The sequence below is a fragment of the Micropterus salmoides genome, unplaced genomic scaffold, assembly GCF_014851395.1.
Source record: "Micropterus salmoides isolate LMB-PRFRI ecotype aquatic unplaced genomic scaffold, ASM1485139v1 Ms_hic_scaffold_7, whole genome shotgun sequence".
Lineage (NCBI taxonomy): Eukaryota > Metazoa > Chordata > Actinopteri > Centrarchiformes > Centrarchidae > Micropterus > Micropterus salmoides.
In genome coordinates this window covers 12,448,573-12,473,540 of record NW_024044459.1, presented here as the reverse complement: position 1 = coordinate 12,473,540, position 24,968 = coordinate 12,448,573, and the positions used below count along the sequence as shown (strand labels likewise).

General features: G+C 38.8%; 1 protein-coding gene across 5 annotated transcripts; it reads right to left on the bottom strand.

Annotated features, from left to right (window-relative positions):
- Nucleotides 1-1,216: 1,216 nt before the first annotated feature.
- On the bottom strand, nucleotides 1,217-21,610 carry rufy3 (RUN and FYVE domain containing 3). Of its 5 annotated transcripts, none has more exons than XM_038702759.1 (19): nucleotides 21,041-21,609; nucleotides 16,990-17,163; nucleotides 16,460-16,577; nucleotides 16,083-16,184; nucleotides 15,765-15,888; nucleotides 14,949-15,013; nucleotides 14,056-14,121; nucleotides 13,896-13,965; nucleotides 13,704-13,793; nucleotides 9,643-9,726; nucleotides 9,281-9,448; nucleotides 8,154-8,251; nucleotides 6,920-7,039; nucleotides 6,463-6,586; nucleotides 6,281-6,366; nucleotides 6,168-6,198; nucleotides 5,019-5,069; nucleotides 4,207-4,284; nucleotides 1,217-2,810 (listed from the first exon to the last, which is right to left on the bottom strand). In XM_038702759.1, exons 1-19 carry the CDS (start codon nucleotides 21,288-21,290, stop codon nucleotides 2,667-2,669), a joined length of 2,043 nt encoding a protein of 680 aa, XP_038558687.1. In that variant the 5' UTR covers nucleotides 21,291-21,609; the 3' UTR covers nucleotides 1,217-2,666. The 5 variants fall into 5 exon arrangements, with proteins under 5 accessions (XP_038558687.1, XP_038558689.1, XP_038558688.1 ...); XM_038702761.1 differs by lacking the exon at nucleotides 21,041-21,609 and adding an exon at nucleotides 18,573-19,220; XM_038702760.1 differs by lacking the exon at nucleotides 5,019-5,069.
- Between the last annotated feature and the right edge of the window lie 3,358 nt (nucleotides 21,611-24,968).

The window sequence follows — 24,968 nt, the reverse complement described above, 5'->3', positions numbered from 1 at the left end:
CTTGTCTATGTTTTATATTGATTGCTGGAAAGCACTTTGTTACCTGTATTGAAAAGTGCTATACCAGTACTGCTGTTATTTATTATTACGGCGTTATTTTAATAAAGGTTACAAACGGTAAAAAAATTGCACAAAATGCAGTTTTCTCTAGAGGCCCAGAAAGCGAAATCCTGCAAATCTGACATTAGAAAAGTTTTTTGTTCTTTCATCTCCAATGTGGAAAATTGATTCAATAAATAAACAGGCAGATAATTTATCTAAACAGAATATTCCTGTTCATACAAAGTTTTATCCCTTGACAGGAAGTCTCCTCCGTCCGTGTGACATTCAGCTGAGTTTTACTTGAAATCATCGGTGGTGGTACAGGCTAATGCTTTGGGGGAAACCTGCTGTGTGTCAAGATTTCACTCGGTCAAGTGTGGGAGTTTCCAAAAATGAGAATCAACACTTCAAATGAAGCTGAGGAAGAACATGAGGCAAAATAATTTAAATAATGAAACGTCTAAACAACTGGAGATTTTCACTAAATCTGAAATCTTTAATTTACCCAAACTAAAGATTGTACACAGGCTTCATTCACCTCATTGCTTAACTTCTTTCAGATTTGAGAAGTCTGAATATCACCAAAAACACGTGGCTTTCATAGTTAAATCTCACATTTAATGACCATGTACAGACCGATAGGTACTGATATTGGCAGATAAATCATTACGTCAGCACCACGCTGGTGATTAACATCCAAATATGTTCAAGACACTTTTCAGTTGTTAAACTAGAACCTTTGTGAGCCAATTGAATCTCCAAAACACTTTCAAATAACTCGATCTCCTGCAAACACCGGTGAGCAAGTATTCAGTTAACTTTACTGAAGTTATACTGTACAAAACCAGCAAGTAAGAGGTGTTTCAATGAAAAATAAAAAGGTTGCTTTAAATGGTAAAATGAATTGCAGGTGGATACATTCTGTTAAGTTGTGTGGGTGAACCAAAAAGATCATTTTAAGCACTTAACTGCTCACTTTTCTCTAATCTGCAAAAATATATTTCTGTGCACAAAAGAATTCAAAGGAATAAACAAATCACAATGTCAAAATGTCCTCTGAGATACTTCATGACAAGTATTTAGATCTTGCTTACAGTGGAGGACTTAACGTTGAACAGAAATCAGGCTCAAATGTGTAACACAAGTTAAAATAATCCAGAGTCACACACAGCGGTAAAATTAAATAAAAGTTTATTGTTGATCTAAGAAGCATTTCCATACGACAAGAACCACTAAATATTTAAACTGAGCTTCTGCTTATTTTTCATATAAATCAGCACAACATAAAAACAGCTGTTACAAATATTCACCGATATGCCCACGTCAAACCTGTCAGGCAGAGAGCCATGCACTTAAAAGTCCCGGAAGGTGTTAAAACGTCCAGAGAAAGGAGTTAGTATAGCCAGAGTGCGACAAAATGTTAAATGTCAACGGGAGATGAATGCCTTTTTGTTAATGCCACTTCTGACTCATATAGAACACAACAGCTACAGTAAAGAAATATTATACCCAGAATGTTCAGCTTTGTAAACTTAAAAGAACGGTCTGACATATTTGCCCAGACCGATAACCACCGTCATGTCTGCAATATGAAGCTACAGCAAGCAGCCAGTTAGCTCGCCTAAAATGTCTCAACTATTCCTCTGACAGAGACTGAACAGGAAAACCAACTCTCTTCTACAGTCTTAACACCAAAACTGGTGATATGTCCATCAAATATTGATATCATGATAAGAGACTAGATACAGATCCTCGATATCTAGCCGTGTAGGATTTTGGTTTTCATTACACTGTGATACAACTTAAATATTTGTCTTTTCCTGAACATCAATTCTGCATTCCAGTTTTACAATTATCTAAAGTCATCAGACTGAGTGTATTAATAATTTATTTTAAACAGTTTTAGAGCGTATAAAAAGCTGTTCACAGAGCATGCAGTCTTTCCCAAAATAATGACACATGTTGAATCTTACAGTATAATAGAGCATTTGATCAAAAGTGTTTGTCCTATCAGTCAGTATCACTGTGTAAGTGAAATGATGTCAATATTTTATTCATCATCATACACATCGTATACTGATCTGTGTGAGATTAACCACTGTGCAGCGCCAGTTGTGGCTAAAATGACAGCATACAGAGCAAAAAAGTCTTGTTTTTCCTTTTTCATCTTTTAAAACTGAGGTTAAAAAGTAGACCTTTTCATCAATAATCCACTTAGTGGACATTGTGGAAAGTCTGTTTTTAAATGCATTAAATTATTTTTTACTTTTTTATATCATTAATTTCCAGCCAGATGCCATTTTCACCTTTTTGAGTGCAGGTTTTAAGTAAGAAACACAGCAGCAACTAAACACACGCTTTCAGCCCGAAAAGGAAGAATTATGGCCACATCAGTATTTGAAAAATGAAAACCTGCATCCAAACAGCTCACAATGGCACATGATTGGACATTTCTAACTTAAAGCCACCAAAACATTGCAAGTTCTGAACGTCAGACTTTCAGAACGTCTCGAGTCATGAAATCAAAAAGTGCGTTTTTGCAGTGCCAGTTTTACAAATCAATGCCTCTGGTTGATATGTGTCTGATCACCGTGTATTGTAGTAAAATACGGACTTGTTTCCTTTCATGTTGGTGTTGAAGCGTATTGTTGGAGTAACCGAGAGTAGCAGGCCGTACAGACAGTCTCTGGGAGTATGGAGGAAGGTAACGGCAGCTCGTTGGACACACAGCTCTCACAGAAAACCCCGCTGCAGTTCTTACATTGTATCTACAGACAGAAAAACAGGATTATTCATAATGCACTCTGGCGGAACATTAATTAAAAACCCTTGTTAGAGCCATTAAGAAAACGTGGTCAATCTTTTGGATTATTTCGTAAGTTATATTAATTTTCCATTACTTGTCTTTTACTTGGTAATATTTTGTTTGTTTCAGTGTGTATTTAGCGAATTAACATGTGTAGTTGTGCTCCATTAGTTTGTCCTGTTAACTCAGAGCTATGTAAGTGCCGTAAAATGCAGCTAAGTGTAGTAAAAATGAGGTGAGAGCACCTATTGGCACGTGCTGCGGTAAAAGGGTCAGCCAAGCAGGACACGGAGCAACTGTTTTCTGACTGTTGCGTTGTGTATAGCAATAGGAAATTTTGAAGTTGTTACCTGTATCTAAGTAAGTTTGATAGAACACATAATTAGGACTCTGCCTGAGGACATTTATTTTGTAACTGTCATCTTTTTTTGTCAAATAAAACGTCAGATACTTTTTCATGTTACATCTGCCTCATTGCCTCACTGGATTATACAGTCTTGCCCTTTTTGGAAAGCACGAGTCAGAAACTTTATGTCCTGCAATAGTTGCAAAATAAGTTTTAAAAGTTGCCACTACAACCCTGATTAAATCCAAGGCTTCCTGTAAAATATGTCTGCATTATGCCTTTTAGTGAAATCATTGTCAAACAGCTGTCATTTAAAGTTCATCACAACCTTCATACCTAAAAGATGGGCTGCTAAAGACACCACATTTTAATAACTCTGCTAGCACGCTTTCCTTCAAACTCACAGGATAAAATAATCCACCTGACATTTCTTTTTATATTTAATTTTGTAAATTGACACTTAACATTAAATTATGCAGCATCTGCAACAGCATGCTAACACTTGGTAATGAGCACTAAAGAAGTACAGCTGAGGCAGATGAGAATTTCAATAGTTTGTGGTCATAAAGGGGGACCTGAAGGTCTGAACCAAATTTAATGACGATCTATCCGATAGTTGTTTGAACATTTCAGTTTGGACCAAAGTGGTGGATAAACACACTGACTGGCCGACCCGAGACATCGTTAGAGCTTCGCTGCCAGAGTAGCTAATTAAAAAAACCCAAATGTGTGGGAGAGGTGCCATGTAATGTGATAACTAAGCCTCACTTGAAAATACGTTATAATTTATCTAAAAATGTGCTTAAGCCTTGCATTTAATTTGACAATTTGTTGTTGCTGTTTGGTTTTGCTTATTTTTTTGTATAAAAAAACATCTCTGTTCAGGTAAAGACTGGACTAATATAATAATAGCACCCTCTTCTGACTTATAGTGGGACTAAATATAGTACACCTTTTTAACAAGTGAGAAGTTGATTCAGCAAAGTTCAGAATCATTTTTTCATCCTCATACCTTTGTCTTCAAGAGGGAGTCGTCCTGTTCACACATCGTACAGATGGAAGGATGACTGATCTGCACGAGTGACTCGTCCTGCAGAAAATCAATCAATAATAAGGTGTTAATTATAGGCTTTATGGGATTTTCTAAATATCCCAATCAATACTAGCATTCCTCCTTCAGTTCGTGTTTGCATCTTAACGCATACACTTGAGTGCGTGTATGACAATGATAAGAGTGAAAAGAGTGTTTTATTTGAAGTGGTCCATTATTGACCACTTCAATACTTGGATTAAAAGTCGATTGGGTTTTTTTCCTTATAGAATATCCTCTTTGTTTTTATTGCAGTTAGAAAACAATCATAAAGTCTGGAGGGTCTTTTCTATAGGCTACTTGAAAGAGGAAAAACATATGATTAAGAACATGTATACAAAAAGTGAATGTGCCATATAGATTGGAAACAAACAAACAGCGTTCTTCTCCCAGCGCCAGGGAGTGAGGCAGGGATGCAATCTCAGTTCAATTCTCTTCAATCTATATATCAATGAATTAGCGAAGCGAACCAACTAGAGCGTTCCACGGTACCTGGCCTGAACGACACAGAGATCAGAGGTCTGCTGTATGCAGGTGACTTAGTGGTGCTTTCACCTACTAAAGAAGGTTTACAGCAGCACCTTAATCTCCTGCAGAGATTTTGTCAGACCTGAGCCCTGACAGTAAACACAGCAAAGACCAAGATAATCTTTCAGAAACAATACAGAAACCAGGTTACACACAATTTCTATTTAGACACCACTAAATTACAACATACAAAAAACTACACTTACCTTGGCCTCAACATTACTTGCACAGGAAACCTCAACATGGCTGTGAAAGACCTGAAGGACAAAGCAAGGAGAGCTTTCTATGCAATAAAAAGAAACATTAAAATCTATATTCCATTGGAAATCTGGCTTAAAATTTTCCAATTTGTACTAGAACCAATAATTCTATATGGTAGCGATATTTGGGGGCCAAAACTTAATAATGAATTTGAGAAATGGGACAAAATAATCATAAAATTTTTCCATACTGAGTTCCGTAAGAGCATCCTGCAGGTGCAGAGAAAAACACCAAATAACCTGTGCAGAGCAGAGCTCGGCCAATACCCCCTCTTACTAAAAATACAGAAAAGATCAATTCAATTTTACAATCACTTAAAATCAGTTAACAAAGCCCTAACATGCCAGGAGCTGAAACCAGAGAAGAGTCCCCTCAGCCAGCTGGTCCTGAGGCTCTCTGCATAACAAGTCCCCAACAGCCTCAGGACAGCAACTCAAGCAGACCAAACCAAATTATCAACAAGCAGAAAGACAAATATATATTGAATACGCCACAGACAGAGCTGGCTACCACAAGAGGAGAGACTCTGCTCCCAGTGTGACAGGGGACAGGTAGAGACAGAGCTGCACTTTCTAACCTCATGCCCTAAATATAAAACATTAGGAGAAAAACACTTCGCAAACATTTCACAAATATATCAGACACACAGAAACTCCCCTATTTACTGGGAGAAATGCCAGAATGTCAAATAACTGCAGCAAAATATATCAAACTGAGGACAACCAGTGAGAACTCAGAATAGACTGATAAATATATTAAATAATAGTTCTGAAATTCCAAATTATTATTATTTTCATTGTTTCTTATTTTAGTAATTGTTCTGAGGGTTTTTTATTTCACATTTGATATAGATTTATTTTTGTTTTTGTCTATTAATATACAAACACACATTTACGGTTTTATTTATTTTATTTTAATATTTATTTATTTTACAGAAACAAACACACTTTACCTTTTTATTTGCTTTATTTAATGAACTGTATAAAATGAATCGTTCTTTTGTAATTTATTTGTAGCTTTGGCAATATTGTTGTTTTACATTCATGCCAATAAAGCTAGATTGAATTGAATTGAATTGGTAAGCTTGACCTCACCTGTTCATCCTCCTCATGGTGTGACAAGGACCTTAAAGGAGGAGAAGCAGATACATAAAGAAAGAAAAAAAACAACAATATTTCCTCAAGCTGTAGCTTTGAAAACTACTTACAAGCTGGAGCTCAGGCTTGTTTTGTCTTCTTGTTCTGTGTTTAACTGGTCATTTTCCTTTTTGACTGATGGGGATTCTGGTGGACGCTGTTGGTAAAATACACACTCATTGTATAAAAGTAGACAGCTGTAATGAGACTTTCACTTGTCATTAATTCTGCACTTTTCTTATGCCAGGTTTACTTTTGGTATGCTCTCGGGGTGTCTCCTCTCCCTACGAGGAGTGCTGGCCCGTTTGGACCCGGTGTCGAAATGATGCTCGCTCCTTCGCTCTCGCTCTTTTCTCAGCTCCTGCTCCAGATTAGACCTGAAACAAGACAAACACGCAGTGAACACACGTTTATATTTTGTTGAGGACTATTTTCATGCCAATGTGACGGATTAATACACATTTAGTGCTCTAGTATTTGTGGTAGCATGCAGGAACATTTCACCCAGTGCAATTAATAGTTTTTGGAGCTCTAAGATGCAGAAGAATAAGATATACTGGGCTTTGATATAAATACATGTCAGTAGGACACATTCATTGATGGTTTGGGTCTTTTCATGAGATTTGTTGACACTAAGAAAAATAAAGAATATCACCAGCCTTATCCTTTAATAAAACACACACTTTTACTTAAATTTAGCTTCCTGTTACCTGTGCTTCCTCAGCTGCTCCACCTCTGCCTGCAGACTCTCGATTTTATCTCCGAAGTCCTGTTTGAAGAGCCGGGTGGCCTCTAAAGCCAGATCCCTCTCTCTCTCAGCCTGTTTGCATCTGGTTTGGGGAGGGGGGGAGGGGGGGGTTGTCACGTAAACTTATGGTAAAATGAAAACTTGATGAAAAGAAACATGGTTGGAAAGAGAAGTCAACCAAAACTTAATAAAAAAACAACACAAAAATGACAAACAGATCAAGTGTGTGAGGACTAAAAGCCAACAAGGACAAAGAAGATGAAGCAGGCTGTGTTTGTTTATTGTTTTATTAGCCTAATGATTACTACAGTTTACACCAATGTTATGTTCACATACACTTCAAAATTAATAAATTTATTTTGCCCTTTTGTCGTCTTACTTTATCTTGCTCCTGTCCTGGACTTCTACACTCGAATGTGGAACTGATATCAGTCCCTGAACATCACTTTAGATTCTCTTTTTTTATTCTGTCTCTGTTGGTCGAAAATATTCAAGCACAGTCTCTGGTAGTGGTCATATTCTTTGGAGTAACATTACAGCAAGTCCACTACCTTCCAAATATCCAGAATGTGTCCGTTAATCATCAGTGCAATAAATCTTAAGTCTGTCCACAACAGACTGTCGAACACTTTGCCATCTCCTCGTCTTACCTTTGCCAGAAAGCATTAATGGGGTATTTGTAAGAAATGCCTACCAAATAAAAGTATAAATCGGATGTAGCAAACTCTGTGGATCTGTTAGAGAACACAAGGATTAAGGGCTGCTATAAGGATCGATTCAGTCCACACTACTCAAAGCTGATGCTGGAGAGCCACTGCAGGACGTTGTGGGAAAATGAGTTTATTTTCAACAACAAAGGAGCATTGTACAGAAAAGAGAACATCCTAGTTTGGTTATTTCGATATTAGGCAGGGTTGTATGTTTGTATTCAGATTCATGAAAGCGGAGAGCTACTGCTGCAGCTGCAGCAGCTTCCCTGCTGCTGAGTTCAGGTTTTTGGCCTGCTTCACCAAATGTTTCTCACTGATGAACGATTAAAAGAAATAATGATAATGAAGAATAATGGCAAGGAGAGCGGGGAGAGAAATATGAAAACAGAACAATAAGATGTTTTTGTAGGCAAGTGATCCCATGAAGAAAAACTAGTGTAATAATTATTCAAAACACCAATCATGGCCGTGGAGAATCGTACTCACCTTGTCTCCAGCTGTTTTACAGTCCCCGTCATCTGGTTTACTTTCTCCTCCAGGCGAGTGATTGCTTCACTCTTCTGTTTAGAGCTGGCATCTGCACTCTGAAGAAGATGACAGATGATGTTAGTCAACTGGAAACAATAACTAGTACAATACATCAGTACATGATGTTTGTCTCATTAAAAACTGGAACAGTTTGGTGCTCCTTTATTTCAATGATTTGTCTGCAGCAGTGTTTTAATTAATTCGTTTTAATTCAGTGGCGCTGGTTCCAGAGGTAAAAGTAATTTTTCCAATAGACAGTGTTAGATGACATTTCTACAGCCTGGATCATATTAAAACTCTTCTGGTTAAATCATCAGTGCAAAAAGATTAAAAACTGTGCTGGCAACTATCTGACTCCTTGATAAAATGTCAAAGGTACAAGGCCATGCACGGAGCTTATAACTCTGCTACGTACAGCGGTGAAGCTTGAGATTACGGTGTAGATTAAACTGAAATGAAGAAACAATAATGAAGATGTAATATTTATAGAAAGAAGTCATGAGAATAAAGTAGTAGTATTTTGAACCATTACAAGAAAAAGTAATATTATAAAGCAGTAAAAACCCTTAAAATGATATTCATGGCTGGAGTCTACCTTAACGCAGTGCAAAGACTTCCTATCTCAACAAAAAGTCTGACGGTAATTTAAAAAAAAGTCAGTGCAGTGTTCACCGTCTCGGTTATTCAGTTTTATTTATACAGCCCAATATCACAAATTTACAGCATACGACACCCTCTGTCTTTAGACTATCAGTAAAAACCCTCTGTTCTTCCCGGTCTTAAAAAGAAAAAGTGTTTTCATATAAGTCACTGTGCATTTTGCCACCATATCTTTTTGCCCAGTAAAAAGGAACAAAACACATTTGACATAGGACCTGACTACCAAGTAATTTCTGTGCAGTATGAAAAAAAACACAAAGCGAAGGCTGCTTAGTAGCCAAATTGCATCGCCAACATTTGACAGATAAACACCAAAGATGAAAAATAGACGATGACATTTTGATGTCTGTGAAACAGACAAACCAGCAGGTCAAACACGTTTCCTGCACAAACGTGAAGTGACTGGAGCAGAAAGGCAGCCTCACCTGTGACTTGTGGCTAAGCTGTTGGTTGATTGCACGAAGGTCCTCCAGCTGCTGTCTGAGCTCCACCAGGGCATCCTGCTTCTCACAGATGTCTTTCTCCAGCATCTTCATGGACATCTCCATCTCCTGCTTCATCCCGATCTGCACCTCCAGCTCCTTCTCTACATCCTGCACAGAGATCAGCTCTAAGTTCAGATACACACTTCACAAGCAGCAGACCGCTCACATTAAATACAGGGACAGGCACAACCGACCAGATTTACACCAACACCTGTCCCAGTGTTTTCCCCAGGGAATATAACGCTTTATCAGAATTCCATGACGACGTTGAAATCTAAACATGAGAGAAGAAAAAGACGCACCAATCGAAGCAAAGTTTCCTCTTTGAGTTGTTTGCGTGTTTCACCCAGCGCTTGTCCGTCTGGTGCCGAGTCGCTTCTTAATGCCTGAAAACAAACATTACAGGACTGAAAAACAAATTTCCTTTTCATTGCAAATGTATATCGTACAAATATTTAACTTTAAAGCCAGTCCTGATTTGCCTTTGAGAATAGTAGTTAATCAGAAGAAGTCACGTAACATAATATCACCAGTCAAAATGGTATCAGGTGAATCAGGCCCGGCCAATATGTTTGATTAATGCCACGACATGAATATCAGTCCCATACATGCCAAAATATGACATATGTAGGATAAATTATAACGACATGTTTAATGCAATGAACAGTGTTCCACTGTTATTTCTCTCTCTTCACCTGTATAAAACAAAAAGTTTGTTTTACTTTTATGGACATTTGATCATTAATTTAAACAACATCGTTAAATATTATAAATATAATATATAAATATAATATCGTCCCGATACAATTGTAATAAAAGTTGAAAGACGCTACTTTTAAATTATGGAGTTGAAATTTGATGAAAAGCCACTAAATTTTGGTTAATGTTTAGTGAAACTAAAGTCAATATCAATCATTCCCTGAACCTATTTGTCAGACAGCTCAACGATACATACAAATCAAGAAACAACATACAGCCTGAAACTAGTCTATTGATAATTAACACTGGTGGAAGAAGTACTTAATTTTCATACTTAAGTAAAAGTACAGACAACACATGAAAAATGATACTCAAGTAAAAGTAAAAGTCATCTAGTATAAACCTAATCAAGCCAAAGTTTTAAAAATACTTAATTAATCAAAAGTACAAGTACTACACATCAAAATCTATTGATCTTACAAAACACAATCTATCTTTTTAAATTCACTCAAGGCAGGTTTGAATACAGCATTATAAAGTATAGTGAATCACAATACGGAAAACTGAGTCGCAAGAGGATAAGTAGGATAAGTCTGCGTTATTGCTCTGCTGTTGTGGTAGTATCCCCTTCACACCGTCTGACAGACACAGAACCCCGTTTGACTTTGGGTATGTTAAGATGAGACAAAATGAGAGACTTACTGAAACATTTCTCAATTCACAATCTCACCAAAAACCCACATGTTAACTTCAGCACCTCTAATAAAGTGCAGCTCACAGTCTCAAACAGAGCAAAGTTAGTTTCAGTTTTCAGATGTTTATATTGCAAAACTCTACTCTCACTAGTCCTCCCTCTTTAATAAGCCTGAATAGAAACCCAGAAAAGTCCAGCGCTGGTTTGAACAGACCTCTTCACACCAACTCAGTCCTTATGAAGTCTGTTAAGACTGGGGGCCAGTCTGCTGGGTCACTGTGTCATGTGCTCGTACTGGCTGAGGGTGGATGTGGATCAACTGTGCTGGTACTGGCTGATGATCCAGTATCTACTCTACTGACAAACTTCAGCACAGCCCCTGTAAGTCCATAACTTAACTTCACTGTCTTGTTTTAAAGTGATGTATGACGAGTGCCCTCACATCCTGTCTGGACTGGTCCCACAGATGTTTCAGATGCTGGAATGCGTGAGTTTTATTACGTGCGCGCATATGAACGCATTTTTGCAACGTGATTATATTTTCCGAGCTGCAGTTTATAAACACCGTGGCCCGTCGGCGTTTATCAAACGTAGTAGTTATGTTTCACTCAACATTGCATTAGCTGGGCGAAGTTGATTCACACCAAGCCGGCTTTATCAGTTTTACAGTTGTTTTTAAATGCTGCTCCATTCAGGTGCGCTGCATAGGCGACTAATAACAATGTAACGAGGTCTCGTGCACAATGTAACAGAGTAAAAAGTCGGGTATTTGGTTTTGAAATGTAGCGAAGTGAAAGTAAAAAGTTGCAACAACTAAAATACTGAAGTAAAGTACAGATGCTGAAAAAAACTACTGAAGTACAGTAATAAAGTACTTGTTACCACTGATAATTAATGATGACTTTAAACTTTCCATCTTAACCTTAATGACTAAATCAATAATTTTATGATCACAACATGAGTTGCCAAAAGGAAACTATATCCATTCAATGTAATGTTACACTGAGCCAGAAACATTTTTCTTTATTGTTTTGATGATGGTCAGTGGACTTTATATATTTAATACAGAGTGAACTGTCTGAAGGCGAAGAGTAATCCTTGATGTCCACATAACTGTATGTCTTTTACTTGCAGGGAGTTACAAACCACATTTCATTTTTACAACTCTGTTAATGTGACCGAATAACCTACCTTGTAAATTTTAAATGTCATTTAGTTTTTAGTATTCCTTTAGTGCTACTTTCATATACTTTTTTCTATTTTATGTATTTTTCTATCCAATTTTTGTTAAATACTTGAAAGTTTGTTTATACGTTTTCTGTGTGTAGCATGCAGGAGGCTCCTACTGAATGTCATTGTGCAATCCTGTATTATACAGTCCCCCCCAAAAGTATTGGAACGGTAAGGCAAATTCCTTTGTTTTTGTTGTTCACTGAAGACATTTGGGTTTAAGATCAAAAGATGAGTATGAGTATTCACATCTAGCTGTGTTAAACAACTCAGGACATACCACCGTTTTTTTGAACCCACCCATTTTTCAAGATATTTCTTGTTGCCCAGGTGTTGCCTTTTAGGTTGATTGTCCAAACCTATAAAGACTGCATTTCCTATTAAAGAGGATAAACCAACATGAAAACCAGAGAGCTGTCTATGGTAGAAAAGCAAGCCATTGTCAAGCTGAGAAAAGAAGGATAATCGACCAGAGACATTGGACAAACATTTGACATAGCAAGCACAATAATTTGGAATGTCCTGAAAAGAAAGAAACTACTGGTGCAACAGACGTTGAACAGGTCGGCCAAGGAAAACAACAGTAGCTGATGACAGAAATGGTTGGTGAGAACTGAAGAAAACCCCAAAACATCAGTAAGTGACATCAGCAACGACCTCCACAGTGCAGGGTGAAGGTATCACAATCCACTGTTGGAAGACTCAGAGAGCAGAAATATAGAGGCAACACCACAAGATGCAAACCACTCGTCAGCAAGAAGAATCAGAAGGCCAGATTACAAAGAAGTACAGAGATGAGCCGCAAAGGTTCTGGAACAAAATCTTATGGACTGATGAGACGAAGATGAATCTCTAGCAAAGTGATGGAAAGGCCAAAGTGTGGAGAAAGAAAGAAAGAAAGAAAGGAACTGCTTATGATTCGAAGCATACAAGCTCATCTGTGAAGCATGGTCATGTCATGGCTTGGGCGTGCATGGCGGCTTCTGGAACAGGCTCATTAATATTTATTGACGATGTAACTGATGATGTTAGCAGCAGAATGAATTCAGAAGTGGACAGAAACATTTTGTCTGCCAATTTACGGAGAAATACATTGAAACTAATGGGGAGGAAGTTTATCATGCAGCAGGACAATGAGCCAAAGCACACTGCCAACAAAACAAAGGACTTCATCAGCGGGAAAAAAGGAAGGTTTCAGACTGGACAAGTCAGTCACCTGACTTTAACCCAACAGAGCTGCATTTCACCTCTTTAAGAGGAGACTGAAGGGAGAAACACCCCAAAACAAACAAGAAGTGAAAGAAGCTGCGGTAAAAGCCTGGAATTGCATCACAAATGAAGAATGCAACAGTTTGGTGATGAGTTGTTTAACACATCTAGATGTGAATACCAGGAAATAAAAGCTGAAATTCTGAACTCTTGTCTCATCCTCATCTTTTGATCTTAAACCCAAATGTCTTCAGTGAACAACAAAAACAAAGGAATTTGCCTTATACTTTTGGAGGAGACTGTATAATGACAATGAAGCTGAACCTTGGACCACATGGCCTGGCTAATTATTATTATCATTTGTCTCATCCGTGCACACATGATTTTAAATTTGCAGCGTTTGGAAGACATTTATGACTAAATAGTTAATACTGTAGAGTGTAGGATTATCATAATGTATTTGTTCATTGTAGATTTATCTAAAATTTAGGAAGGAAAAAAACTATTTAATTAAACTGATGATGTGATCACCTTTCTGGACTCCAGCTGATATGAACTTTCCTCCTTTACCCTCTCCACATCTTCTTGTAAAGTGATGATCCTGTTATTGGCCACTGCAAGCTGTGGAGACAAACGACAGTTCCGTAAACGAAGAATCCCAGCAGCTTTGCAGAGAAGCAGAAAGGAAAGACAATTTGAAGTGCAGCTCTGTATGGCTCTCACCTCTTCTGTTAGCTTTGTGTTAGACTTCTCCAGTGCATCCACCTTGGCCTGGAGGTTATTTACTGATGCGCTGTAAGCAGAAACAGAGAGAAATATCACATTAGTCGACAGCTTGTTGAGCTGCAAGACACGGTGCAGAGAGACGGTCACTCTGACGAACCTTAAATGTCTGTTCAGCTCCTCCACATAATTCTTCTGATCGAGAATCGCTGTGATCTGACCGTCACTGAAGAAGAAGAAAAGACACTGTACCATTTACAATACATAATAATTTTAATAATCAATTGTTTATCAGTGATTGCAGCCCACTGAAGAATGGCTAATATTTTCTGTAACTTTCATAATGACAGAAAAGTTGATGTATGAATCATCTGCATCAGAATGGAAATACAGACTCAAAGATGATCCTATTTTTCCAAAGTTAGCAGCAGGGCAGTGACGAAACATGGGTGTTACAGTTACACCGAAAGTTAAGTTAACTAAAGTTAACTCTTTATTTCTAACAAAAGGACGCAGCAGATACAGTACAATAGATCTCAAATGAGTTTCTAGATTTAACATTTTTTAAATCCCCAATAACAGCTTGTCTAATGCCAGCAGAGCTGCAACGATTTCATGAACAGAAAATTACTCTGAAACTATTTTGATAATCGACACATTTTTTAAGTCAGTTTTCTAGCAAAAATGCCAAACATCTGACGGTCCCAGCCTCTGACATGGGAGAACGCTTTGCTTTTCGGTATCTTCACAAATTGAATATCTTCAGGTTTTAGTGACTATTAGTAAATTTGATGACACCAAACGAATAACCACTAAAATAAGTGGCGGATTATTGAAACAACTGACCAGATAAACATTAAACTTAATGACCAGTCTATAAAAATAGAGCAGATGTCACCTACAAAGATCAAATCAAAACAAAACAACTAAACCCATGAAAGAAAGGCCCGACCTGCTGACTTTACTGTGGTTTTACTGTTATATTGTTTGAGATCCTAAAATGGACTGACACAAAATTCCCAGTGGTTTTATGATTAGAAAGGCAGCACTCACCCCTCGGCGCTCTTACTACTGTGTCCGCCATCTTTGAGGTACATTGAAAAATCAATCACCCCGACCTGCAGAAGTAATTTAAGAAGAAAGAGGAAATCAGTTGTGAAACAAGTGAAAACTGCACTGTAGCTCTTATGTCCAAAAAGAAAAAAAAAATGCAAAAGTAAGATCCTCGCACACTTGCATTTTAATCCAAAAACGTTTTGCATTCAGGTTATCTAAAAACCTTGGCAGGCAGTACATCCTCCAATTAACAAGAGGCCTGTGACAGGAGAGGTTTCACTTCATTGTAGAATGACACTTGTTTACTAAGCTGATGACATACTGGCAGCCTGCCAATCCTCCCAGTCATTCTGGCCTCGTTCCCAAATGGTTGACCAGTTGAGCATGAAACAGAGATTCCTGAGCAGTTCTGGAAAGGCTACTGACTGTCTATGGAATTGCTGCAGGAACAATGATGAGGGTAAACACAACAACAGTAGAACATTTTAATGTAAACAAAGATGGACTTATGGTACACAGGTCGTGTGTTCAGATTTAAAGCTAAATCTAAGTGATTTAACTCCTGTCCACTGTCTCGCTTACTGGTGCTCATATCTATTTACACAACATCATGCGGTACCGTCAGTTATTTCAGAGACAGATCTGACAGTTTAATCTACACAAAAAAATGAACGCAGCATTGTGTAAGAACAAGGAAGTGGGAATTCTTCTTCCTGCAACCACTAGTCAGAGATTAGGTGCTTTCCAGTTTGGTCTTTCATGTGTTACTGCTGCTCTGAGCGGTGGTAGAAGTGGAAGTGAAAGCAGAACTACCTGAGAGTCCAAGTCCTCTCCCTTCATACACAGATTGGCATCGATGACATTTAGTCCAACAAGCAGCCCGGCGATGACGGCACCCTCCTCCTCCATCATCAACGCATTCGGCTCATAGAATTCACTACAGAGAAGAGACGAGAGTTAGAAATCCAGTCACTGACCGGAAAACTGCTTTTTGTTTAAGCATTTCTAAACGTGCATTATGTGCTGAAATACTTCTGGGGTAAAATAAAACCTACAATCAAGACGTAACAACAATGACAAATGTTTTATTCCAGAAGCCGTGGGCCTCAACTCAGTACGATACAAACACACCTAAGCAGGTCCTTTCTGTTGATGATGGTCTTCATGTAGTCAGACAGTTTCTTCTGCATCAAGGCCAGTCGTAACCAGGCACGCCCTCTTCCTAGGGGAGTTCTGTAATCGAACAAAGGAGAGGTGGGTATAAATACACCTGAAACTAAACAAGTGAAATACAATACATAAAAAAAATACTCCTTGCAATCTTTACTCAACAATGGCAACTTGCAGCTCCAAATGGCAGCATTTAACTTCTGCCAAAAGGAGTAATTCCCTTAACATTACATCTTGTCAGGGCATTGTAAAGCCATGACCAAGTATTGAGAAAACCAACGATATCTTAAGGGACAAATCTGTCGGCCTTCTTTAGGGAAGTGATATAATAGACTCACTTGAGGCCAGGCAGGTCTTTCACACTGGCAGTGATCTCTCCTGCCTCAGGCGTCAGCTTCTCCACCAGCTCCAACGCACCCCAAAATGACTTGTTCTGCCCTAGGAAGGTCTTCTTGGCTGATGATTGAGAGACAGTGCTTGTTGAGTTATTACATTTTTGAGGAATTGCGTTATCATAGTAGGCATAATAAAGAGCAACAGAAACCGCCCGGGAATAATCTTTTAACAATAGCAAACACAAACGACTAAAAATAAATACACTAACCTCAGTAAATAAAGAACATTTAATCAGCAGATTTGTCATTTTAATCACTCGTACATCCCTGTGGCTGATGGACAGTCTTAGCAGGTGGGGAATAAAATTGTAAACATTCCTCACAACTACACAAACTGTAGATTTTATGTGTGTTCTGGGAATAAACTACACAAACTGTTCCTATAGGCCAGTTGCCGAGGCCATTTTCAAACTTTACAGCCACTAATCACGCAGTTTTGAACAGATGACAGTACGACGTGTGCCATTACATACTTTTCAACCCATGTTTCAGACAGTGCTCCATCACAACAAAGAACTGCTGGAGAGGTGCATAGTCAGAGTCAAGCGTGCGCCCCAGGTTGAGAGCAGACTCGATCAGGCCCTTGATGCTCAGTTTGGCCATGTTCATCAAGTTAAGCCTTTCGATTGCAATGGGATCCTTGGGATCTAAAAAGAGAAACACACAGGAAAAGATCCTTATAGTCCTCATAGGAATGACACAGACTATGGCCGGGGTGGGGGAAGCATATTTCCTTTAATAACACAAGATCCAGTGTTTTCCAGGAAATGAAATATACATTTTAATATAAACCCAAAAGAATGGATAGCTTAGGTAAAGAGAAAATGGTTCAACAAGGAACATCTGCCAAACCATATAAAGCACTTAATTCTCGGTGTGATCCATACATCTACAGTATGCCTAATCAATTATTTATTTAAGTAGTTAACAGACACTAAGAGGCTTTTAGTAGAGGAGTCCTATAGAGTTAAGCTTTCCTTTAGCGCTTGTTTACATTATCAATACATTCATAAATTTGGTCTGTAGTTTGTATTTGCATGGACTGTAGTTATAGAGCATGAACATTTTGATTTATAGCACAAAATTATTGAAATCAAAAGGATGTTAGAGCAATAATTTGGATGTGTTATAGCTACAATTGTGTAATTCTTCATCAGGATTTTAAAAAGGAAAAGCTTTCCTCATCAAACGGTAATTGTAATGAACAACTGATTAAAACCTTCTGGCCAACATTTCTGCATTTCTTTAAAACTCTGATGACTGAAGGAAACGAGTTTCCCCCTTTAAAGCAGAAACACACGTAAGTAAAGACAGTCAGCTTCTTCCACGGAAACATACAAGAATTCCCCTGCTAAACCAAGACAAACTGCAAGAAACTGGCACTAAACACCATCCACTGTCATCTAACTCAGAACTGGTGGTGAGAAATTTTATCTTATAGTAGTAAAACAATATGTTAATATGTAATATAATTACAGTAGACAAAGTGCTGCAGCGTTGAGCTTGCCAGCTGGCTGGAGGAAAATCTGAGCTGCCTCCCTTCCTCAAGAAAACCGTGGACCTGCCGATCTGCCTTATCTGTACTCAGAGAACTCAAAGTGGCAAGAGATGAGGAAGAGGAAAGCCTTCGTGTTCAACAGATAGCGTGTTGCCTATTCACTGCCAAAGCTAAAAACACCTGAACTCAGCTGTGTCCTCTCTTGTTACATCTCAGTGAGAGTATGAAAACATACAAATACAAACCTATTTCTGCTGTGTAAATTTTGTATAGGGAACACAGGGAAAACAGACAGCAAATCTATCAAATCCTTTTTTGATTTACTGCAAGCGAATACATTCTCACAACAAATCAACCGGCACTTCCTGGTTGTTTTGGTGCCCGGCCGCGGCTTATTTCCCCATAACTCCATCATGACACAGCTCAAACAGGACACATTAGCACAGTTCACTAGATGAAACGTGTAGTGTCTGGGGACCTTGTGAATCACCACGCCCTAAAAGAGATCACACTGTGCCCACAAACCTCCTCGGATGCTGAGCTAATCTGTCACATTACCTTCATGGGCCGGCTCTGGGTCTGGGGTGAGGGAGATGTCGTTGAGCTCGCGGAGGCAAAGCCACTCGCCATCGACAGACACGCGGAAGTTGCAGAGATAAATGGTCTCCCGGGCAGCCTGGGTGATCTTGTCGGTGGTGGGAGTCGGGGTTTCGCTCTGAGGCGTCAGATCAGACATGATGACTCAGCTGATGCAAGGCAAAACCAACACCACCGAGGGAAAAAGGCGCAGTAGCTTTTGTTCCAGGAACCAGTGAAGCCCCCCCCCCAAAAAAAATAACAGGTCAGAGAGGAGAGGAAATTAGAGAGGATGAAAAACAAAGAGGATAAAAGGCCAAGACGGGGAAGGCCCACAGCAGCTTTCAGCCGGTGTTTGAAAGGGTGCTGCTTCTCCTCCTCTTTATGCCTGCATCATCCTCCCCTTCCTTGTTATAACTGAGTGAAATTCGCTGCTGTCTTGAGAAAGGCTACCCTGCCCTCTCCCCCTCAGCCTCCTCCTCCTTTTCGACCTCTTGTTATCCCTTTTGTGCAGGCCGGGGATTTAAAATGCAAGAGAGCACCGTGCTGAAAATCACAGCCCTTCTCCGGTCAGCTTCGCATCGGTTCACTGTGATTGGACTGCCTGTGCACCGCAGTGAATGCACTGGGTGGGTGTTGACCAAGATGGCTGACGGTAGTGCTGGGTACAGCAACACACTATCACGTGAGCAGATGGTGCATGCGTAAAAAAAAAGGGGGGGGGGGGGGGGGTCCCCAGAGTACCCAGCCAATGCTAATGATGCAGCAGAGGACTCATCTGTCTCTCAAGCATTACCAGCGTCCCCTGACCTGAAGCAGGGGCCTGTGATTTGACAATGCAATTACTGAGCTGGCTACAGCAGGAAAGCCACACACCAACAGCAGTGAGCAACAAGGATAATAAGGCAGTAAGGCCAAAGGTCCGGGATGTAATAGTTATCATGTTTTTTTCAATTCCTACTTAAGAAAACCTTTTTTTAAACACCAGACAGAGCATTTTGCGCTGCTACAACAGTCAGATTAACTGAGAAAATACATTCGCTATGACTGCTAAGCAGCCTTAAAAACCAGGAAAGGCCAATATTTAAGATCAGTCATTTTTTATGTGTCTGGTTGCTTGCAGTCCACTTTCCATAAATGTTTGAAAAGTGCTGTATAAAAGGCGTTAATAGGAATCACCATACCTAAAGAGAGAATCATAGGATTTCTTCAACTAATTTAATTAAAGAATTGCTGTAGGTCAAGTTGTTGTGTTGGAATTATTGTTCTGTCACAGATTAATGCAAAAGGAAGACCAGTGCACGGGTGTCCCTGTGGCCAAGACACTGACCATGTAATGGCAACTTCTCTGGTTTAAGCTAGGCAGCACGTCACCGCCTTACATTGATCTCATATTATTTTATTTTTAAATATGTTCAAAATAGTGCCCACCATCATTTCCCCACCCCAAACCAAAGATATTGAATTTACAATTACATATAACTAAGAAAAGCAGCAAATCCTCACATTTAAAGAGCCAAAACCAACAACTGTTCAGCATTTTCAGCATTTTTGCTTGATACATGACTTAAATAAGTAGTTATGAGCTATTAATTTCATTGCGACCAACTCATTTCAGTACCAAACTAATTCCCTGTAAAAAGTCTTAGTCGACCAGTCCACTAAGAAGAGACAACCCTAGTTTGAACCCAATCCCAGACAATTATTAGTTTACAGAAACAGCACAGATAAAGCGGGGCACAACCATTATTGAGCTCCTTACACATTAGTGTGTGGTTACTTCGCTTTTACTCCTGATATATGACATATCGTTTAAGACATAAACAATGTTCTGAAAATGTCACAGAGGAAACTTCCAAGTAACTAGTTTTCATGTATTATCTGTTCAGTTACATCAGTGAACAACTGTCATAACTGCAAATGTTTGGTAAGGTAATGTGGAAACGTGGGTGAAACATCTCAGATTTATCTCTGACAGCTTTGATGTGAACAACAGATGACTCCAATCCACCATAATATTTTGCAAAGCAATCAACCAAGTCTGTCAAAACAACACATGACTCCAGCAGGAGATTTGCTCACAGGGCAGATGTTTACACACCTTGGTGACATGAGCTGTGTTAACTGACCGATACGCCACCTAGGCCATTTACTTCAGAAAACAGGTGTTTTGTTGTTTGTCGCAAGTAAATTTAAGGATGACAATCATTTGTCAAGAGAGTTTGTTATTTATATTATTCCTACAATAGCTAAGTTGGCTGTTTCCAGTTTTCTTGTGTCTTTAAAGGGGTAAAAAGCTGTCAGTTTAGGGACAGAAGAAAGTTAGCTAACGACACTAACAAGCTAGCAACACGAACTGCAGGTAACGTTCATCTTAGTAAATTAGGTTATTAAGGAGGGTAACGTTAGCTACGCGGCTAACCATCTTTTCAAACTTTGTTAGCACTTACTTCTGCGCTTTGACTCGATTCTTTCAATCCTGAAGTCATATTGTCGAGGCAGGGTGGGGGACAGCGACCCTGCACTCCCAAACCTCAGGTTAGACGAGTTTAAAGCCTCCTTGAAGTATATAACCGAAGTCGGGGAGAGGGTCTCATCTGGACTGTCAACGTGTCCATTTTCATCTGAGGAATTAACGTTACGTCTCCCAGAACTTTCTGAAACCTCTGAAGACGACTGCAGTGTATCCCGCTCCGCCATCCTACGTCCAAATTCACTTCATGTGACCGGAGAGTGGGTCACGGGTCACTCCGCAGCGTAGACAGCGGTCAGCTAGCTGGGGGGGGCGGTTAGCTACTGCGGCCATGCACCGCCGTGGTTAGCATAACAATCGATAGACCAGTCACTTCGCTCCAAAATCTCTACAAAAATCTATCCGCCTTTCGTCCCGTCCTCCACAGCCTCCTCCTGACCCGGAAATAGCTAGGCAAAGCTAGCATTTTGGTTAAATCTGTTGTTAATTTCGCGAGACTTTGAGCGCTGTGTCAGCGGTCCAGCAATCCGTTCACATGACCAGAGATAATACACGAGAACAGAGATGAGTCACCAGTGGGAGATACATGAAAGGAGCTAAGCCTTTGGATCCTCCCATGATTCATTGCGATATACGCCGGAGCTCTTGGACCTCTCTGTTTCTTAGACTCTCTGATTAACGATTTTTACACTCCTGTGTTAAACATTACGAAACAGCGCAGCTTGCTGGAAAACAATAAAAGGTACAGTTCACAAAAAGGACAACAGCAAGATTATTGTTTACATGTTTGTAGAAAGGCCTACTTATATATAACACGTGGATTGAGAAGAAAAGGTGTAAAAGATGTAAACCCAATGTTTATGGTCACTACGGTGATTAAATTCAGTTTAGATACCAAGTTAAAATCTAAACAAACGAATTAAATCATACAGCAATGCAGAATTGAATAAGGTTTCAATTCGGTTTAAAGTTAATGGTTATTTATAAGCTTGAAAAACAAAAAAGGGGGCTCCATCTCACATGTAATACCCAAAATGGACAATAGGAGGAGATGGAGGACTTCTATTCAGTCAATAATAAGAACACGGCAGAAGATAACAGAGTCTGAAGTCAGTGCTTTCTTTCTCCACTGACATTTCACTTCATTCCTTTATTCTGACCAGCTGCACCTCCCAAGTGTGACATTTTTAATATTTAAGACCTGAAATGATATACAAAGACATGAAACTTGTTTCCAATGTGTTTCCAAATGTTTTTTTTTTTTTTTAATGGAGAGAGTAGCTTTATTTAGCTCTTACAGAATAAGATATGCCATTTAAGGTTTTGTATTATCTGATTCTGGCCCCAGTGTTTCCAGTGTTAATCAGCATGACATCGGACATACTTTCCATTAAAGCCCACTTAATCCAACCACTGAGCCACATTAACCACTATAAAACACTTTTGTCATGATATAATCTTTTGAGAGCAATGATATAAAAGTAAAAATTAACAGGAAGAGTGCACCTTAAGGGACAGAAACCAGCAGTTCACATCTGGATGTGGCTTTCCTTTGACACAGATTAACTATTGGCTGGACTGCCATGAAACTTGGCTTCCTCAATTTTAGTGATTCCCTTACTTTTTCATCGGGTAAACAATAATCATTTGTCTAATAGGCCTAACTAATGTATAATATGCTAAATGAATGACATTCCCATCAGCCTCAGCTGTACTTTGAGTTTAGTGTTGCACTGTTAGCGTGCTAACATGCTAAACTAAGATGGTAAACCTAATACCTGCTAAACGTCAACATGATAGCATTCATTGTAAGCTCATTAGCAAGCTGATGTTTGCTTTTAAGTGAAAACGCTGCTGTGCCTAAATACAGTCTCACAGAGCTGCTAGCACAAGCTAACCAACACACAATAAAGTAATTCTTAATTTGTTACTTTGGTATTCTTATGTTATGTTCTATAGGATCCGAGAAGCTTTTATTTGCAGAAATTAGCATCAATATGAATTTAAAAAATATTATTCCTGAAACATGTGGCCTGAAAATAAGTACCCCATGTGTTTTTAAAGCAGTCAGTCAAAGGTGGGCCTGATAAGAAGCATGAGGGAAGAGGCATTTCTGTTTCCCCTCACAGGCCTCTGCCGCATAACTTACTGAACTGATGGTTACTACACTAGAAACCTCACATCTGTATGAGAACATCTGCCCAGCAAATTAAAGCATGCTGCCCTTTTCTCACTAGTCTAAACAATATACATTTATAACCGATCAGGACAATTGTAATTTTCATGACCTGATTATAATTCCCTGTCAAACAGTACCAAGTATCAAGTTGCATGATGGTTTTTCAAGGCAGTTCCAGACCATGTACTGAAATTCATGGAATTATTAGATTGTTTTCGGTTTTCCTTTCATTGTTTTCCCTTTCAGCACGTGTCTTGTCACATGTGTTTATGCCCTGCTTTTGCACAATCTGTCTCCATTTCCTTTGCCAGATTTCTGGCCTCCTGGTTGGCTTTATTCCAGGGGTTTTTGGTAGTTATTTTTCACATCATCTCTAGAATGTTCTTTCAAAAGTTGTTGTGTAACGAGGCTCACTTACCGAATTCAGGGTTAAATCAGGGACATTTTGAAAAGATCAGTGTAAATGTACCTTGTCTAGCTCAACAGTTTCTTTGCAACTAAAATGGAATAATATTACATCAAAGGCATGAGCTGGCACAAAATAAAACCCTGTGGAAAGATGGGATTTAAACAGCAGCATTGTCACAACATACTCATTTCAAACTACAAAGGGCCAACAAGCAAAGCAAATGCATCTCAAATCCTCTTTTAAAGGAAAAAATCAAGTCAAATACTTTATGTTACATATGTTACAATACAAATCTGGGGAACTATAAACCAACTTCTGTCTTCCTGTTCCTCTCAACTTTGTTGCCTTTTCCCCCCACAAATAAAAGTTGCCGTACATGGGCCCAAACATGGAAATGCTGACATGCTTTGGGTTAAAAATGTGTAAAACAGCAGCTGTTTTGCATTATACATTCATGTATGAGGGACAATCCCTTTTCACACCAATTTGTTTGAGAAATGTTGACGATGTTAACCTTTAAAAGTATTTTGTGTTATGAATAAAAACATAAAACATTGTTTTGAGAACAAATTTCAACTTGAGGAAGATTCAAGTTGTGAAGGTAAAAGCAAGACAGCAATCTCTTACTTTTGACTATGGCATGTTCAGATGAAAGTATTTATCTTGAAATAACCATTCAAAGCCATTACAAAATCATGGTTATGAATTAATTTCCCCAAATGATTTGGCATACAGCCTGAACTGATGAACAGCCGACTCACAGTGTGAGGAACAATTCCTGTGCAATAACCCAGTAACTCTGTCTCTAATCAGCCACCTGTTCACTGGCTACCACCTATTATTTATTCATCATTCTCTATTTCAGAGCCGTTCATACTGTATATTGTCATATTGTATATTATACTGTATACCAAATCCACCTACCTCATGTACATAACACCGCACATAATACTTATTTATTCCAGTGTCCTCTGCACCATGCTCCATCACACTGTGTACGTGTATACTTGTATGTGTATGTGCACCTGTATATCACATCCACCTCCGACATGTACATAATAATAACAACAATAATGGTAATAATAATTTACTCCTGCATCCTTTGCACTCTGCTCATTGCACTATTGTTTCAATCTGTCTGTTTTGTTTATAGTGTGTATTTCTGTGTTCTCTATACTGTAGCCTGTGTTTGATTTTATTACTGTATTATTGTGTTATTGTATTATTGTATAAGTAAGCACATCATGAGCATTGTCTTTCTTTTATAATTATCAATAGAAAATTTATTTTAAATTTGATTAGTGCTCAAATTCTGCG

Coding starts and splice junctions, on each gene's coding strand:
- rufy3 (XM_038702759.1), bottom strand. CDS start 21,290: ATGGCGGAGCGGGATACACTGCAGTCGTCTTCAGAGGTTTCAGAAAGT. Junction 13,794..13,895: donor ACACAAAGCTAACAGAAGAG/GTGAGAGCCATA, acceptor TTGTCTCCACAG/CTTGCAGTGGCCAATAACAG. Junction 6,587..6,919: donor GAGCAGCTGAGGAAGCACAG/GTAACAGGAAGC, acceptor GTCTTGTTTCAG/GTCTAATCTGGAGCAGGAGC.